This window comes from Sphaeramia orbicularis, chromosome 15 (genome assembly GCF_902148855.1).
Source record: "Sphaeramia orbicularis chromosome 15, fSphaOr1.1, whole genome shotgun sequence".
NCBI classification, from domain to species: domain Eukaryota; kingdom Metazoa; phylum Chordata; class Actinopteri; order Kurtiformes; family Apogonidae; genus Sphaeramia; species Sphaeramia orbicularis.
The window spans coordinates 51,243,178-51,260,527 of record NC_043971.1 but is presented as its reverse complement, the minus strand read 5'-3'; the positions used below and the strand labels follow the sequence as shown (position 1 = coordinate 51,260,527).

The following is a 17,350-nucleotide window of genomic DNA, read 5'->3' as shown; positions in this document are numbered from 1 at the left end:
CACTGATGGCCACATACGAGCGCCCGTCGTTCACCACCACGTACGAGTGGAGGTCGTTACTGCTGAACTCCACCGGAGACGCAGAACCACCCACCAGAACCCGCCCGTTGACTTTACCGTTCATCCGCTGGGGCTTTCCTGGAGAAAAGAAAGCAGAACCAGACCTGAACCAGACCTGAACCAGAACCTGAACAAAAGCAGAACCAGAACCAAACCATACATGAACAAAACCAGAATCCAACACCCATCATCCAACATCTACAGATGAAAAACCTGGACATGGTACCAGTTGTAATGGGACTAGTACAAAGGCTGAACCCAAATGCAAGACCAGAACGCAGATGACCAATTGAGAGTGTTTATTAAACACAATCACAGTAGTAAAAACACAGCACAAAATAGTTAACACGTCTATGTAGGCGTGTGATACTGGACTCTTCGTCCGGGCTGTGAGCGGGGAATATGGATGGTCAGCACGGCCGAGCTGGAGGATTCCCGTCAACACCCCGACTAGGGCAAAACAGAGGATAGTCAAAAAACAAGCCAGGTCATACACAGGAGGGCAATTCAGGAGGCAACAGGACATGAGGGAAAGGCTACTCACGGTCAAGGTCCAGGCGAGGGTCGAAACACAAGGTAACACGTTGGAGGCTGAGGTAGTCAGGGAATAGGCAGAATCAGAAGTCAATGTACAAACCAGGTCAGAACCAGACGAGCAGGCAGACAAGGAACAGGCAGAATCGGTGGTCGGAAGGCAAAAACGGGTCAAAACGGGCAGACAGGTATCCAAAAAACGCTGGTAAGTGAGCACACAAAGGTAGAACACAAACTGGCAAAGGAACAGGGGAAAACACAGGGTTTAAATACACAAGAGGGCGGGAAGACAATTGGACACAGGTGGAGATAATCAGGGAGGAGTCAGGTAATCAGGAGCAGGTGAAACAATCAAGGAGGGGAAGTAAAGACACCAGAGATGACTCATGAGGGAAACTTAACAAAATAAAACAGGAAATGACAGACAAAACAGAAAAGACAGACACAGTCTGGGAGCAGACATGACACCAGTGGTGTGCATCTGGTCTGGTCTTGGACTTTGTTTTGGTTGATCTTTGTCTTGGTTCTGGTTTTGGTGTTGGTTTTGGTTCTGTCCTTGGTTGGTCTTTCTCTTGGTTCTGGTTTTGGTGTTGGTTTTGGTTCTGGTCTTGGATATAGTGTTGGTTCTGGTCTTGGTTCTGGTCTTGGTTATAGTCTTGGTTCTGGTCTTGTTTCTAGTCTTGGTTCTGTGTCTTAGTTCTGGGGTTCTGATCTTGTTTCTAGTCTTGGTTCTGGTCTTGGTTACATTCTTGTTTCTGGTCTTGTTGCTAGTCTTGGTTCTGTGTCTTAGTTCTGCGGTTCTGGTCTTGTTTCTAGTCTTGGTTCTGTGTCTTAGTTCTGCAGTTCTGGTCTTGTTTCTAGTCTTGGTCCTGGTCTTGGTTACATTCTTGTTTCTGGTCTTGGTTATAGTCTTGGTTCTGGTCTTGTTTCTAGTTTTGGTTCTAGTCTTAGTTCTGGGGTTCTAGTCTTGGTTCTAGTCTTAGTTCTGGAGTTCTAGTCTTGTTTCTGGTCTTAGTTCTGGGGTTCTGGTCTTGTTTCTAGTCTTGGTTCTGGTCTTGGTTACAGTCTTGGTTCAGGTCTTGTTGCTAGTCTTGGTTCTGGTCTTGGTTACAGCCTTGGTTCTGGTCTTGTTTCTAGTTTTGGTTCTAGTCTTAGTTCTGGGGTTCTAGTCTTGGTTTTGTGTCTTAGTTCTGGGGTTCGGGTTTTGGTCTCGGTCATGGTTCTGGTCTTGGTTATAGTCTTGGTTCTGGTCTTAGTTCTGGGGTTTTGGTCTTGGTCTCGGTTCTGGTCTTAGTCATGGTTCTGGCGTATTTCAACCTCTCTCCACCCATTTCAACACCAGACCAAACAGACATGTGACCCTTTTAAACCCGTCATACCCTCAGCGACACACTGGATCCCGTTGCCATAGAAACCAGGTCTACAGTGGCAGCAGAAGCCGGCGCTGTAGTCCTGACAGTCTGCGAACTGGGAACACTTCTTCCTGTTGTTCGCACACGTTCCGAGGTTGTACGAAAAAAACTGCAAATAAAGAAAATGAACAAGAAGAAGAAACGTTCAGGATTCACGATGAAAGAAACAAGCACAGCATTACGACTGCAGTAAACCAAGACAAAGTGACATAAAAACAGATGTTTTTCTTCTAAAAACAAATACATCGGTCATTTATTAACAGATAATTAAACAGAAATGATCTTTATCATTATCATTATTATTATCCATCAAACCTGCAGATCTGAAACTCCATCTGTTCATATTAGAATAGACTAGAATAGAATAGAATAGAATAGAATAGAATAGAATAGAATAGAACTGGATCACACCTGGACCAGAACTGGACCAGACCTAGATCAGATCTGGACCAGAGCTAGATCAGACCTGGACCAGACCTGGATCAGACCTGGACCGGTACCTGAGTCCAAACTCACCGTCTACGTTAATGTCTGTGTCGTCGACCACGACCACCTCCGGGTTGTCGGGCTGGTGAGGCTGGTACTGGACCGAGTGGATCTGGATCTGTTCTCCTTCAGACCCGTAGGGGGGGTACTCCACCTGCTGCCCGTCAAATGGACGCCTCTGATTGGACGCTCCGTGCTCCTCCTCGGTGGGCAAGTCGGTGACCTCACCCGGTGCCACGTTGCTGAAATACGGAGATGTGCCGATCTCGTAGACCCAGACCCCCCTCAGGCCTGAGTTGGTCTCCCTGTGATGGGACACGGTCAGAACCGTGGGACAGAAACAGGAAGTACAGGAAGACACGAGTCTGGCCCACTTACTCTGCCAACGCCTGGACGGACGCCTCGTCGTCAGTGCTGGTCCGATAGTACGGCCCCTGGCTGGAAAACAGGAAACCGCGAACCAGACCCTTACTGAACCCTGAATGCATCACCATGGGCCTGTCCCCGACCGGCGTGGACGTGAACTGGACGCCGTCCCTCGCATACAGGACCACGGCGTAGGAGGCGGTCTCCAAGGATGCCAGGACCAGCTGGAAGGTGTTCCTCTGCAGGTAGAACATCAGAACGACCAGAACCACAGAACTATTATTAGTACTTTAAAAACTATCAGTATCAGCTGATTAGGAGTCCAGGACCAGCGAGACAAATATGGATGAAGAGTCAAACAGGACATGAGAACAATGAGACAAAAGACCAAAAGGAACAAATGAACAAAACACAGAAAAATTTATAAAAACAGAACAAAATGAGCAAAAATAATAAAGTAAACGAAGAAAAAAAATGAACAAAATGAGCAAAAACAAATTAAAAAAGAAGAAAAAATGAACAAAAAAACAATGAAATAAAATGAACAAAATGAGCAAAAAAATGTAAAAAGAAGAAAAAATAAACAAAAAACAATGAAATAATGAATGAAATGAACAAAATGAGCAAAAACAAAGTTAACAAACAAAAAAATTAACAAAACAATTAGTAAAATCAACAAAATGAGCAAAAATTAATTTAAAAAGAAGAAAAAATGAACAAAAAACAATGAAATAATAAAATGAGCTAAATGGGCAAAAACAAAGTAAACAAACAAAAAAATTAACAAAACAATTAGTAAAATGAACAAAAAGGAACAAAATCAGCAAAAACAATAAAGTAAACGAACAAAAAAATGAACCAATTAGTAAAATGAACAAAATCAGCAAAAACAAATTTAAAAAAGAAGAAAAATGAACAAAAAACAATGAAATATTCAATAAAATGAACAAAATCAGCAAAAACAATGAAAGAAATGAATATAGTAAAAGTTCAAATAAAACTCAACCAACTCCATCACTGTTTTCTAATCAATCCGTGTCTCACCCTCGTGTCAATGCCGTCTCCTCTGCTCGGTGCTTCCTGAGTGGCCACGCCCACCCAGGTGACCACAGCGGCGTGGGTGGGGCTGACCTCGTCGTCCTCGGGGAAGGCCCTGTTGATGTGGTCAGCCGCCTGGCGCAGGACGTCAGGGGAGGAGTCCTGGCGGTAGAAGACCCGCCCCACGCCGTCGCTAGTGTCCAGGTCACCCTGCAGAGCGGCGATTATGCCGAACTTCGGAGGCATGTTTCCGAGATACGACGACTCACCGCTCGGCTCCGACGTCGCAACAAAACCATTGGTGTTGATCTGTAACCGTGACAACATAGATGTGATTAGAAACATCACATCTGAAGAACGGACACAGTCAAGTGTTTAGATTTAGAGCAAAAAAGACACGGAAACGTCAAGAAAAACAACATTTTAACCATTAAAGACATAAAATATACTTTTGTTGTGACTTCCAATGTTTCTCTGTAAATCTGACATTTCATAAGTGCTTTATCTCCATTTATTCTAATATTATCTTCCATATTTAACATTTTTCAGTGTAAATCCTGTATTTTCTTATATTTAATTCACTGATCATGTGGATGTTCATTAAAGCTCAGAGTAAATGCAAAGGTTATTTTATCAAAACACAGAGAAAACTGAAGAAAAAGGGACTTTTTCAGCCAAAAATATCATTAATGAATAAAAGTACCATTATATGCTGATGATAATGTCACTTATGTTACATTTATTTGTGTCCATTTCCTTTTGTATTAGTCATATATTTAATGAAACCCTCATATTGTTTGACATTTTCCAAACAGGCTTAAGTTTAAACTCATTTCAGGTGAATTATCTATTATTATTAATTTTGCATTATCGTGTGTCTTCATTACATCAAGAGTGAATTAACCCTTAAACACCTACAGCTATTTTTGTAGTGACTTCTACATTATTTTTCACACTTAACCTTTTCCAAAGTGATTTATTAACATTTATTATACTATCCTTTACATTTTGCATTTTTCAGTGTAAATCCTGTATTTTCTTACATCTAATTCACTGATCATGTAGATGTTCATTAAAGCTCAGAGTTAATTCAAAGGTTATTTTATAAAAACAGAGAAAAACTGAATAAACAGTGTCTTTTTCAGTCCAATCTGTCATTAACTAAACATAAACCCAGTGTGTCCATCCACTGTCATTGATCCATCTCCATGGGTTTGAATGGGGAATCAATGTTGTACAAGATGACAGTGTTTCCACGGTAACTACGGAGCCTCTGAACGTCCAAATATGGTCATATCTGATGACCATGAAAAGATGAAGAACTGTATTTTACACCAGTTATTGACATGAATTGATAGAATTAGTGGATCAACAGATATTAAACAGTTTATGTTTGGGGCTTTTGGGTGAAAAACATGAGCAGAAAGAAAATTCATCCAATCTGAGGCTAAAAAACATCATACATGTTGTGTTTATACGTCAAACATGAGTCCAACAGAACGTCAGACCTAAACAGATTCTTGTTTCTCGGTTTCATTAAAGTCTGACTAATGATCCAACATGATGTCATGACTCACATTAATAATAATAATAATAATAATAATAATAATATTATTATTATTATTATTATTATTATTATACATTACACTTTTATAGCACTTTTTTGGACACTCAAAAAACTATAGTCAAGACTTGGTCCCCCAAGGTCCGCTGCTTTGTCCAAATGTACGTACCACTTTTAATTGGCCTGTTACCTGTACGCATTATAAGCTTTCCACATGTATGTTCACGCCGTTATTAGTAAGTCACTAAGTAAAGTTCATTTATAAAGCACTTTTCACAGATAAAAATCACCAAGTGCTGTACATAAAATGGGTGCAATAAAAAAAACATAAGAATAATTTCATAAAATAAACAGAAAGGATAAATCCATCAACCAAAACTTATTATTAACTAGGGGTGTAAGAAAATATTGGTTCTGCAATATATCATGATATTTCATTTCACAATACTGTATCGATACGAAAAAGTACTGTATTGATATTTTTAGGTATTTATTCAAATGCAGATATGGCGGAGGTTCATTTTTGTTTTTCTTTTTTGTTTAGATTTTATTCATTATTAAATGATCATTATTTGAAACATCCTAAAAGCACTTTTTACTGTCTGAGAGGCAGATGTTAGTTCCTTTGTTTGGGACAAAAATAATATGATGTTAGTTCTGAACTAACAGAATATGAACATTTGAACAGGATCTTAAACTGAAATGTCTGTAAAACAGAATTTCAGTTTGAACACAGGAGCATTTTGTGATATAGCATTAGATCCTGTTGGGATCAAATAAAAATGTGTTTAGTATTTGAGCATGTTTCGGGTGTAATTCAATTCTTCAAGGAAATAATCATTTTAAAAAAAGAAACACAACCAATAAAAAAACTGTCTTTTTAACAGTATCATGATAAATCATGATATATCGTATTGTGATCCTAGTATTGTGATTTATACTGTATCGCCAGATTCTTGCCAATACACAGCCCTAGTGCCGTACATAAAATGAGTGCAATAAAACAGCACAAGAATAATTTCATAAAATAAATAGAAAGGATAAATCCATCAACCAAAAACTTATTATTAACCCCCTGTCCAACCTGAATGGATGTGTCCAATACCACGCACTGAGGGTTAGGGTTATGTGAACTAGAGATCTGGGTGTAAATTGACACTAGGGATGTCACGATATGAAAATGTCATATCACAGTTATTGTGACCAGAATTATCATGGTTATCATTATTATCACGGTATTATTGAAATTGTGCTCAAAATGTTCAGAAAGTACTGATACACACACTGAAATCATTTAACCAAGTTGTATTTTGAAAAAAAAAAAAAAGCCAAATAAAATAATTGGCACAATGTCCCTTCTGTTGCAGAAACATTCAAATATTAACCCTTAGCAGTCTGAGCCTATTTTGTCCGTTCTTTAGTACTTTTGATTTTGCCTTTATATACTATATAAACAAATGTTTACTGTACCCATGTTTGGGATCTTTTTTTTTCAGCACAACTTCATCTATATCATCTGTCTATTATTTTTTCACTTTAACCTATTATAAAAACATAAAAGGCCAGAAAACACACACACACACAAAAAAAAAATCTGATTGAAAAGTGTATATACTTTATTGCATAAATAACACACAGATGCTTAACGAACCTTTTCAAAGACTTTAAAAGTGAATATTGGTTCCAAATATTAGGTATAGAAAATTAAAATTGTAAAAAATGAAAACTATGCTCAAATATTTGACATAAAAGCAGATCTTTACATAGGGTTTTTTCCCCTAAAAGTGTGGTAATCAAACACGGTTATCATGATAATTAGAATTTTAACGGTAATACTAACTGTCTGCAATTTTACTGTGGTTTATCGTTATACCGGTAATCGTTACATCCCCAACTGACACGCAATCAAATGGCATTGAATAACACATGAAAGGTTAAAAATGTGTAGGTATCGCCCAACAAATGCCATAAGAACTGGTGTGACACACAAGGCCATTTCTTGAGCTCAGTGTGAATGATCAGATCCATGTTCTGGAACAGCTCTGACGCCGTTGAACTCAGCTTTAATGTGAACACATGCAGGGCTCATAAAGCCAACCTGGGCTCATGTCAAAACCACACTGTGCATCAGGGGCTCCTCCACTTCCTGAATGTAAAAACAAGAACACTAATCCTGGCTCCATTTCCTGTCCTGGTCCCGGACCGGGACATCGTTCCCTAGACCTAATTACAAAAACTTCCTGCCAAAGAAGAACATGGATGTGGAAAAGGATGAGTGATGGAGCAGAGTCGTATTCAGGCCGTGAACATTCCAAGGACGGTTGGATCCTGAATCACAAACCACCTGATGATTGAAGAAACGTCTCCAAAACCACATGGAACCCCTCAGGGCGCTGGCGGGTCAGGTGAGACCACGTCATCAGGTGGATCCGACCAACGGACCCCGAGGCCGGATGAGTCTGTCTGAACCAGACGGGTCCGAAAAACCCCAGGAGGACCACATCAGACAGAACCAAACCCAGGAAATAATCTGCACTGTCTAGTTCTAACAGAATGAAATCCAGGAAGTAATCTGCACCGTCCGCCTCCGATGCTTCCACAAACGATTTCATAACAATGTCGATAATTTTCACAATAAATGTCCAATTACTTCTTTATACTTTAACAGCTGATTTTTTTCCAGGATGAAGCAGAGAACTTATCATTTTAACTTATTAACCCTTTCATTCATGATGTCATTCTAACATACACTGTAAAAAAAATCTGTAATTTAACAGAATTTTCACTGTTTATTTTACAGATTTTTCCTGTATTTTTAAGATACAGGAAAATATCAATGAAAAGACAAAAATAGACTGTGATTTTACACATCAAATGTAAAATAACATGAAAAAACTGTAACTGTGAATAACCAGAAAATTTCCATTGTTTAAAAGAATTTTTTTCTTTTTTCACAGAAATAATACAGTTAAATACAGTTAAAATACATTTGCAAATGTATCATAATTTCACAAATATTTCTTTTCTATTTATGAGATTAAACTGTTAATTTAAAGTTTCATACTGTAAAAAAATAATAAAAAGAGATAAAATTACTGACAATTAACCGTAAAGGTAGTATTTGCTCTGTAAGTTTAACAAGACTTGTTTGTTAATTGACAAATATCTTGTGTAATTATGGGAGGTTTCACAACAAAAATGCTGAATAAATGCATTTTTGTGAATGTATAGCGTGTATAAGCACTGATAAACTGTCCAAATACAGTTTTATCAGTGGATTGGACAACTGAGTCTCATTGAAAAGTATATGTCATTCAACCACAACACTTCACATATTCTTAAATCCGCAGTAGAATATTGTAAATATAAATGGTTGGTTAATTTCTACCTCTTTTATAAGAAGATATCTAAGAGAGCCACATGATTGAATGTGAAATAATCTGCTTTATATGATCTTAAATTAACAGTAAATTGTTGGAATTTAAATCCAGACAACTAGTTTATTAACAGTTAATTGGCAGGTTTTGAAAGATAAGTCAAATGTTTTTACGTGTAGTATATCATTTTATTACATCAAATATTAATTGATATACAAGTTTTTAACATAAAATTATGTGATAAACACCAACTAATAACAAAACTTTTCTGCAATTTTAAGCTCTGTTATTTGTTTTATAACAATGTTCATCCATATTTGTAGGTAATTTGATTGTTTTAATATATGAAAATATTCTTTCTTAAACATTAAGAAGTCAAAAAAATATGCAAATTCTCATGTAAAGTCATGTAAAAAAAACTGTATTTTGATTATGGAAAATTACCGTAATTTTATGAGATGGTTATTTTCTGTTATTTAACAGTATTTTTTTGGCGCCCCAGGTGCTGGAATAATACCAGGGTTGTTTTTTTTTACGTTTTTTTTGTTTTGTTTTGTTTTTTTGTTTTTTTACAGTGTATATTTGACTCATTATAACACTACAATGCAAACATTACTCAGTTAGAAAAAAACATTTCCTTCCGGATTTATTTTTTTCACATTAATTTAAAATGACTTTAAATGTATTTAACCCTTTCATGCCTGTTATTCAAACATATATTTCCTGTTAATTAGTTGTTTTTGTTATAACACTACAGCACTAACATTTCTACATGTTTTGCTGATTAATTAATATTTTTTTCTACTTTATCAGGTAATAACTTATCATCACTTACCTACTAACTACAGTTACCTTTGACCTTAGGTGTTCCTAAATAAATCTTATGTTTTCTTTTAGATCCTGTGCTGAGAATATATTTATGAGTAAAGTTGTGTAAAGACTGTAATAAATGTATGTGACTGAAAAGAATCCAATTGGACACATTTAAGTCCCACTCAGTTTTATATTAATTCATGCATGAAAGGGTTAATATATGTTGAAACATGTTGGAAACAACTTAAAGATAAACCGCAGCTGTAAACTGTGAGCGACCGAGTTAATTATTCAATTATTCATTAAAAAGACAAAACAAGATGTAAACGAGACAAAACAGGATGTAAAAGACGTGACCAGACAAAAACACACCTGGAATGAATGACTTTGTACTTATTTAGATCCTTTTCTTTCTTTATCTGAGCTTTTAATCCAGCAAAATGAAACTGAAAACTTTGGTTATTTGTGGTTTTAAACTGTTCTTTACACTCAGAATGTGACAAACACAGGAGATGAATTCAGAACAACAAACCACTGAATCATCTGGGGGTGTTTTCACTGAGAATGTGAACAGAATAAACCCTCTAGACTAAATAAAACATACATCATGAGTGTTATTTCACCAGCGGCTGCAGAGATAAACGTCTGCTGAGGTTCTGTTTTCCTGGAGCCTGAAGGTAACGTTAACCTTAACATTTAAACTCCGTGAACAGCAGATACTGAAGCGTTCTTTCAAACCCACGAACACTCAGACTTTCTGACCTAGTTTTGTTCGACAGACCAGGCTTCCTGCTTTTCAGGGGAAACTCCGTCTGTATGTGATTAGTGTCTGATAACATGTCCACAAGAAACACAATTAAAGCAGAGGTGAAGCAGGTTTTCATTAACCCAGTGGTTCCCAACCTTTTTTGACTCGCGACCCCATTTTAACATCACAAATTTCTGTCGATCCCAGACATTCAAAACAGAGATGTTTTTTTTTTTGTTTGTTTTTTTAATTAATTTGCTTGGATCATGTAAAAGTTTGCTATACTATGTTGCAAATCCAGGTTAATTTTAGACATTTAGTCTATATATTGTATATTATTGTGGACAGAGGCAGTAAAGCCAGGTGCAGATTACTGCACAAAGGGAGAATTGGATTTTCCTTGGTCAGGATATGTACAGTCAGTCCAACTTGGATTTACAAGGCTGACAATTAATACTGAACAAACAAGAACTGAAACTATGAATTATGAAAGAGCTGCAGCATCTGAAACTGACCACAATGAACATTTGACAGATAAACAGAACCACAGTGCTGCAGTTTCACAACCACAGTTTGTCATGTATTTTATGTATGTGATCGTCTCTCTCAACTCATCAATATATATATATATATATATATATATATATATATATATATATATATATATTTTAATCACTTACTTGAAATTTCAGGTGACCCCATGTGGGTCTCGACCCCAAGGTTGAAAAACACTCTTTTAACCCTTAAAGACCCAAACGTCCTCCTTTAACCTAATCCATCTACTGATCTAAACTGTTTAATTCCTGTTGATCCATTTATTCTATCAATCCACGTCAATAATTGGTGTGAAATACAGTTCGTCATCTTTTCATGGTCATCAGATATGACCATATTTGGACGTTCAGAGGCTCCGTAGTTACCGTGGAAACACTGTCATCTTGTACAACATTGATTCACCAGTAAAACCCATGGAGTTGGATCAATGACAGTGGATGGACACACTGGGGTTATGTTCAGATAATGAGAGATTTTGAGGAAAAACTTATTTTTTCCTCATTTTGATCTAATAACCTTTGAATTTAATCTAGAGCTGCAACTGATTAATCGATTAGGCGCTTGAAGCGAATGTAAAAATTCACGATTCGATTATTTGACTCGAATTGATTGAAGGGACATATTCTATTGCAGGTTTCCTGAATTGAAGCTTCTTTGTGTGCCACAATAAGCGTCCGTGTGAAACACAACAGTGGAACCAATGTTTAACAGCAGAGAAACAAAGGAAGCAAAGCTTTGATTCAGGAGAATTGTGGTTGAATGATGGTTTTTTTTATCGCTTTGAGTCGATTAATCGTTTCAGCTCTAATTTAATCTTAACTTTTATGAAAATCTACTTGATCAGTGAATTAAATGTAGGAAAATACCTGATTTTCACTGCAAAATGCAAAAGATGATATTAGAATAAATGGAGATAAAACCACAATAAATCAGATTCACACTCAGAATAATCATCTGTGGTCCAACAGAGTTTTAGTGGGTCCGGTAGATCTGGTGGATCCATTGGATCCATTGGATATGTTGGATATTGGATGTTAGATTTGTTGGATCTTTTTGGATCTGTTGGATGTTGGATTTATTGGATCTGTTAGATCTGTTAGATGTTAGATATGTTGAATGTGGTGGATGTTAGATCTGTTGGATCCATTGGATCTGTTGGATACTGGATGTTAGTTTTATTGTATTTTTTGGATCTGTTGGATGATGGATTTATTGGATCTGTTAGATGTTGGATCTGTTAGATGTTTTTGGATGTGTTTGAGGGGCTCGTGCAGCTCTTTTCTGTTGGAGTCCACCGTAAACCGATAACCTCCGGGGAGGTGAAGAATGCGTGGACTGGTGCATTCCACAGACTTCTACCGCCACGATAAGTGAATCAATATTGAGCAGAACCCGCGGAGCCCCATATGGTGGTTCCGGATGGTTGTGCAACTCACACATTATTTTAGCCTCACTTTTCTTTTCTTTTTTTTTTTTTCTTTTCTTTTTTTCCCACTAACTTCTGACCTGGTACTTTTATGCGTAATTACGCAACATTGACGTCCGGTCCGATCAAAGCCCGGGTGTTTCCACCAGCAGAACCGCCCTGTTCGGTTCGGTCACTTACATAGATGCTGTCGAAGGTTCCGTCGTAGAAGAGCAGGGGTCTGTCCAGTCCCAGGCGGTGCGTCTGGTCCGAACCAGGCTCCAGGACCTGGTCTCCTGCGCTCTCGCCGAAGGGGAAGAACTCTGCCCGCGTTACGCACTGAACCGACACCGCGAAGCCCAGAAAGGTGGTCCAGAAGAACCAGTCCAGATCCCGCACACCCATGGTTGACGTCTGAGAGCTGATCCGAGCGGAGACTGACGCCCAGGATCCGGGGAAGCCGGGGGAGTCCAGTCCGGGTCTGGGCGGAGCTGAGGGGACGGATCCAGGACTTCACACGGACACCCCTACACAGATCTGGACCCGGACTGGAACGATCCGGATCAGATTCTGGAGAAAAACCACTAGGATGATCACACAGATGGATCATGTCCAGAGGATCCCTGACTTTAATATTGGAAAAGTTCAGCTGATACTTGGATATGAAGCTCATTGATGTTGTAGAAGTTCAGTGTTTCAGAAAGTTCACCTTTAAAACCCACTGAAATCCAACCTTTTCCACAGATGTCCTTTCTCATGTTGTGTCATGTTTTATTTATGCATCTGTTACCAATAATTTCAGATCATTAATAAACTAATAAACCTCCAGTTCCTTCAACATTTCACTCAGGACCAAAAATCTGAGTTTAAACCAGTGTTTTTCAACCTTGGGGTCGGGACCCCACGTGGGGTCGCCTGGAATTCAAATGGGGTCTCCTGAAATTTCTAGTAATTGATAAAAAAAAAAAACAAAAAAAAAAAAACTTAATAGTAAAACATATGGTTAATTGACGGAGACAATCTCAATCCATAAAAGACATGACAAACTGTGGTTGTGAAACTGCAGCACTGTGGTTCTGTTTATGTGTCAAATGTTCATTGTGGTCAGTTTCAGATGCTGCAGCTCTTTCATAATTCATAGTTTCAGTTCTTGTTTGTTCAGTATTAATTGTCCTCCTTGTAAATCCAAGCTGGACTGACTGTACATATCCTGACACAGGAAAATCAAATTCTCCCTTTGTGCAGTAATCTACACCTGGATTTACTGCCTCCGTCCACAACAATATACATTATATAGACTAAATGTCCTCTGAAATTAATGTTTATTTACAACATAGTATAGTAAACTATTACATGATCCAAGCAAATTAATTTAAAAAAAAAACACACATCTCTGTTTTGAATGTCTGTCATAGTATGGTAAACTATTACAAGATCAAAACCAAATTAACCTCCTAAGACCCAGGACATGTCAGCAAAGTACAAGCTTTTTTTTTTTTTTTTTTTTTTTTTTAATTAAATAAGTGCCTATATTGGAAACATCATGATGCAACAGTTTTTTCAGATGCAGTTTGTAAAATTTTTATGGAATGTCCTTTGTGGTGGACAGTTTTCGTTTGGTTTTTTTGGGTTTTTTTTGTAGAAAGTTGTGAAACTCTTGTCCACAAATCTGGACAGTGGGTCTTAGGAGGTTAATTTTAGCAAAAAAAAAAAGTCTCCGTTTTGAATGTCTGGGGTCACCAGAAATTTGTGATGTTAAAATGGGGTCACAAGACAAAAAAACTGGTTTAAACTGTAAAGAAATGATGATTTAGAGAATGAATGTCAAACATACAGCCCACGGGCCAAAACCGGCCGGCCAAAGGGTCCAATCCGGCCCCTGGGATGAACATGTAAAATGCAAAAATTACACTGAACTAATCAACAATCAAGGCTGTTAAAATCATCTTAGTTCAGGGGCCACATACAGATCAGTCAAACAATAACAGAATAACCTAGAAATAATGACAACTCCAAATGTGTCAGTTTGTTTAGTGCAAAAAAAAGCAAGATTACATGAAAATGTTTACATTTACAAACTACCCTTCAACAAAAAATATGAATAACCTGAACAAATATGAATAACCTGAACTGTATTTATATAAATCAGTGTATTTGTACCAATATTCAGTCTGTTATTAAATGTTTTGTGTATTTGTAGATCCACTGTATCTGTACGTTAGAATGCATATTTATAAATGATAAACTGAGGCAGAATATTGTTAAAATGACACTTATTTTTCTTTAGACATATCAGATTATTCATGTTATTCACATTTTTAAGGAAACTTTGTAAACATAAACATTTTCGTGATGTAATGATACTTTTTTCACTGTTCTTATTTGACTGGTTCTGATCCACTTCAGATCATATTGGACTGAATGTAGAACCTGAACTAACTGACTGTGACACCCATGATAAAGGGTGTTTTCACACGGTGTACCCAAGTCCATACTGTACTTGGATAGGGCTGTTAGAAAATATCGGTTCTGCAATATATCGCAATATTTCATTTCACAATACTGTATCGATATTAAAAAGTACTGTATCAATATTTTTAGGTATTTATTCAAATGCAGATATTGTGGAGGCTCATTTTTGTCTTTTGTTTTTCTTTATTGTTGCTATCTTTATTATTATTTAACACTCTTTTATTAAATAATGTCAGTTCCTTTGTTGGGATTGAACTAAAATACTGTTCTGATGTTAGTTCTGAACTAATAGAATATGAACATTTGAACAGGATCTGAAACTGTAATGTCTGTGAAACAGAATTTCAGTTTGAACACAGGAACATTTTGTGATATAGCATTAGATCCTGTTGGGATCAAATACAAATGTGTTTAGTATTTGTGCGTATTTCTGGTGTAATTCAATTATTCCAGGAAATAATCATTTAAAAAAAGAAACAAACAAAAAATTGCCTTTTTAACAGTATCATGATATATCGTGATATAGCGTATCGTGATCCTAGTATTGGGATTTGTATTGCATTGCCAGATTCTTTCCAATACACAGCCCTGTACTTGGATACATTCACAAGCATGTACCGTGGCCCGTGCCCGAGTACAAGTGGGAGTTACAGGCCCGAAACAGTAGGTGGAGCTGTGGAAGGAATTCTGTCGCTATCCAACAAACGTAGAAGTGAGAAGAAGGTGAACCTTTACACCAGGGCTCTCAAACTCATTTTCTTTTAGGTTCTACATTCAGCCCGATTTGATCTCCAGTGGGCCGAACCAGTAAAATAATAACAGAATAACTTATAAATAATGACAACTGCACATTTTTGTCGTTTTAATGCAAAAAAAAATCCCACGGAATTATGAAAATTCTTACTTTTATAAACTATCCAAATAAAAAAGATGTGAATAACCTGAAAAAACTGAAATTTCTGAAGAAAAATCAGTGCAATTTTCACAATATTATCTCTTAACTTCTCATTTGTCCATGTGCATTCTGGATCGGATCTACCAAGACACTAAACACTGAGGAACAGGCAGAAAAGAGTTCAAATTTTGCTGAATTTTCTTTAGACATTTCAGGTTGTTCATATTTGTTCAGGTTATTCACATTTTATTGTTACAGGATAGTTTGAAAAAGTAAATATTATTATAACTTAATGTTATTTTTTGCACTAAAACAAAGACAAAAATTTGAAGTTGTCATTATTTATAGGCATAATATAATATTATTTTTTTCACATCAAACTGAGAAGAAAATCTGCAGTCATTCTTTTTTGTCGGTTCTTCTGCTGTTATTATTTGACTGTAGATCACATTGGTCTGGATGTGGAACCTGAACTAAAATGACTTCCACAGCCTTGACTGTGGAATTTTTGCACTTTGCAAATTCATCCCACGGGCCGGATTGGAACCTTTGGCGGGACGCATTTGGCCCCCGGGCCGCATGTTTGAGACCCCTGGTTTACATCTTCAGCTGAGTGACTGTTGTGTTCATTTGTAATACTTTTCTATCTGTTCTCCGGTTTGAGGCAAAGAGAAGAAGAGCGACCTTCGTTGTCCCTCATATTTCACCCAGTGGTTCGGTCCATAGGGCGAGACCGTTCTGCGTGGATCCGAGGTTTTTTCAGGAGACAACAGGAGCGCCCTCTATGGTCTGGTGGTGATCAGGTTACTTCCGGTCTCGGGCACAGATCGTATTCGCACACCAACGTACCGTACTGGAGTCCATGCAGTCCGGACCCAGGACTACCCTCTCAACTGGACTTGGGTACGGTACACAAGCACGGAATGTTTGCATTCACACTGATAAAAGTAAGCGGACTTTGGGGTCAAACAGACTCGGGTACAGACTCGGGTACGCTGTGTGAAAGCACCTTAGAGACAAGGAGGTTCTGGTGTGACTTCAACTACTTCCAAGGTGGATGAAGAAGGAAAAAACTGACTCCAGGTCAAGAAAACGTTCCATCAGCAGCAGCCGATCAGACTCAGATGAAGCAGAACCATGTTGGTGTGGTTTAGTGGAGTTCACAGAGGATGGAGGGGTTAATACTGGGGATGGGTCTGAAGGGTTCTGTTTGGGGTTTTTATGATGGAGAGTTTTGGTAGCTAAAGTTTCTTTTTTTCTTTGCTGTTGTGTTTTTTTTTTTTGTTTGTTTGTTTTGTTTTACTTTTTTGATTTTTTTTTTCTTTTTAGTTTTCATTGCTGCCAAAGTGTTGTGCTTCTTTAGTGTTTTTGCTGCTTAAGTTACTTTTATCGCTGAAGTTTCTTTGCAGCTGAAGGTTTTTTTATTGCTGAAAAGTTTTGTTTTGTTTTGTTTTTTTGCTGAAGTTTTTTTTGCTGCAGAATTTTATTTTATTTCTTTTTTTTATAGCTGAGGTTTGAAGATTTTTTTTGTTGCTGCAGTTTTTTGGGGGTGTTTTTTGTTGCTTTTGTTTTTACTTTACTTTCATGAGTTTGTTTTTGCTACTGACATTGGTTTGTTGTTTGCT

At 37.4% G+C, this 17,350-nt stretch overlaps 1 protein-coding gene across 1 annotated transcript; it reads right to left on the bottom strand.

Annotated features, from left to right (window-relative positions):
• Positions 1-13,116, bottom strand: LOC115433904 (nidogen-1-like). The gene is made up of 7 exons (XM_030155461.1): positions 13,092-13,116; positions 12,560-12,849; positions 3,903-4,205; positions 2,871-3,097; positions 2,523-2,797; positions 1,974-2,115; positions 1-138 (listed from the first exon to the last, which is right to left on the bottom strand). Exons 1-6 carry the CDS (start codon positions 13,114-13,116, stop codon positions 2,015-2,017), a joined length of 1,221 nt encoding a protein of 406 aa, XP_030011321.1. The 3' UTR covers positions 1-138; positions 1,974-2,014.
• Between the last annotated feature and the right edge of the window lie 4,234 nt (positions 13,117-17,350).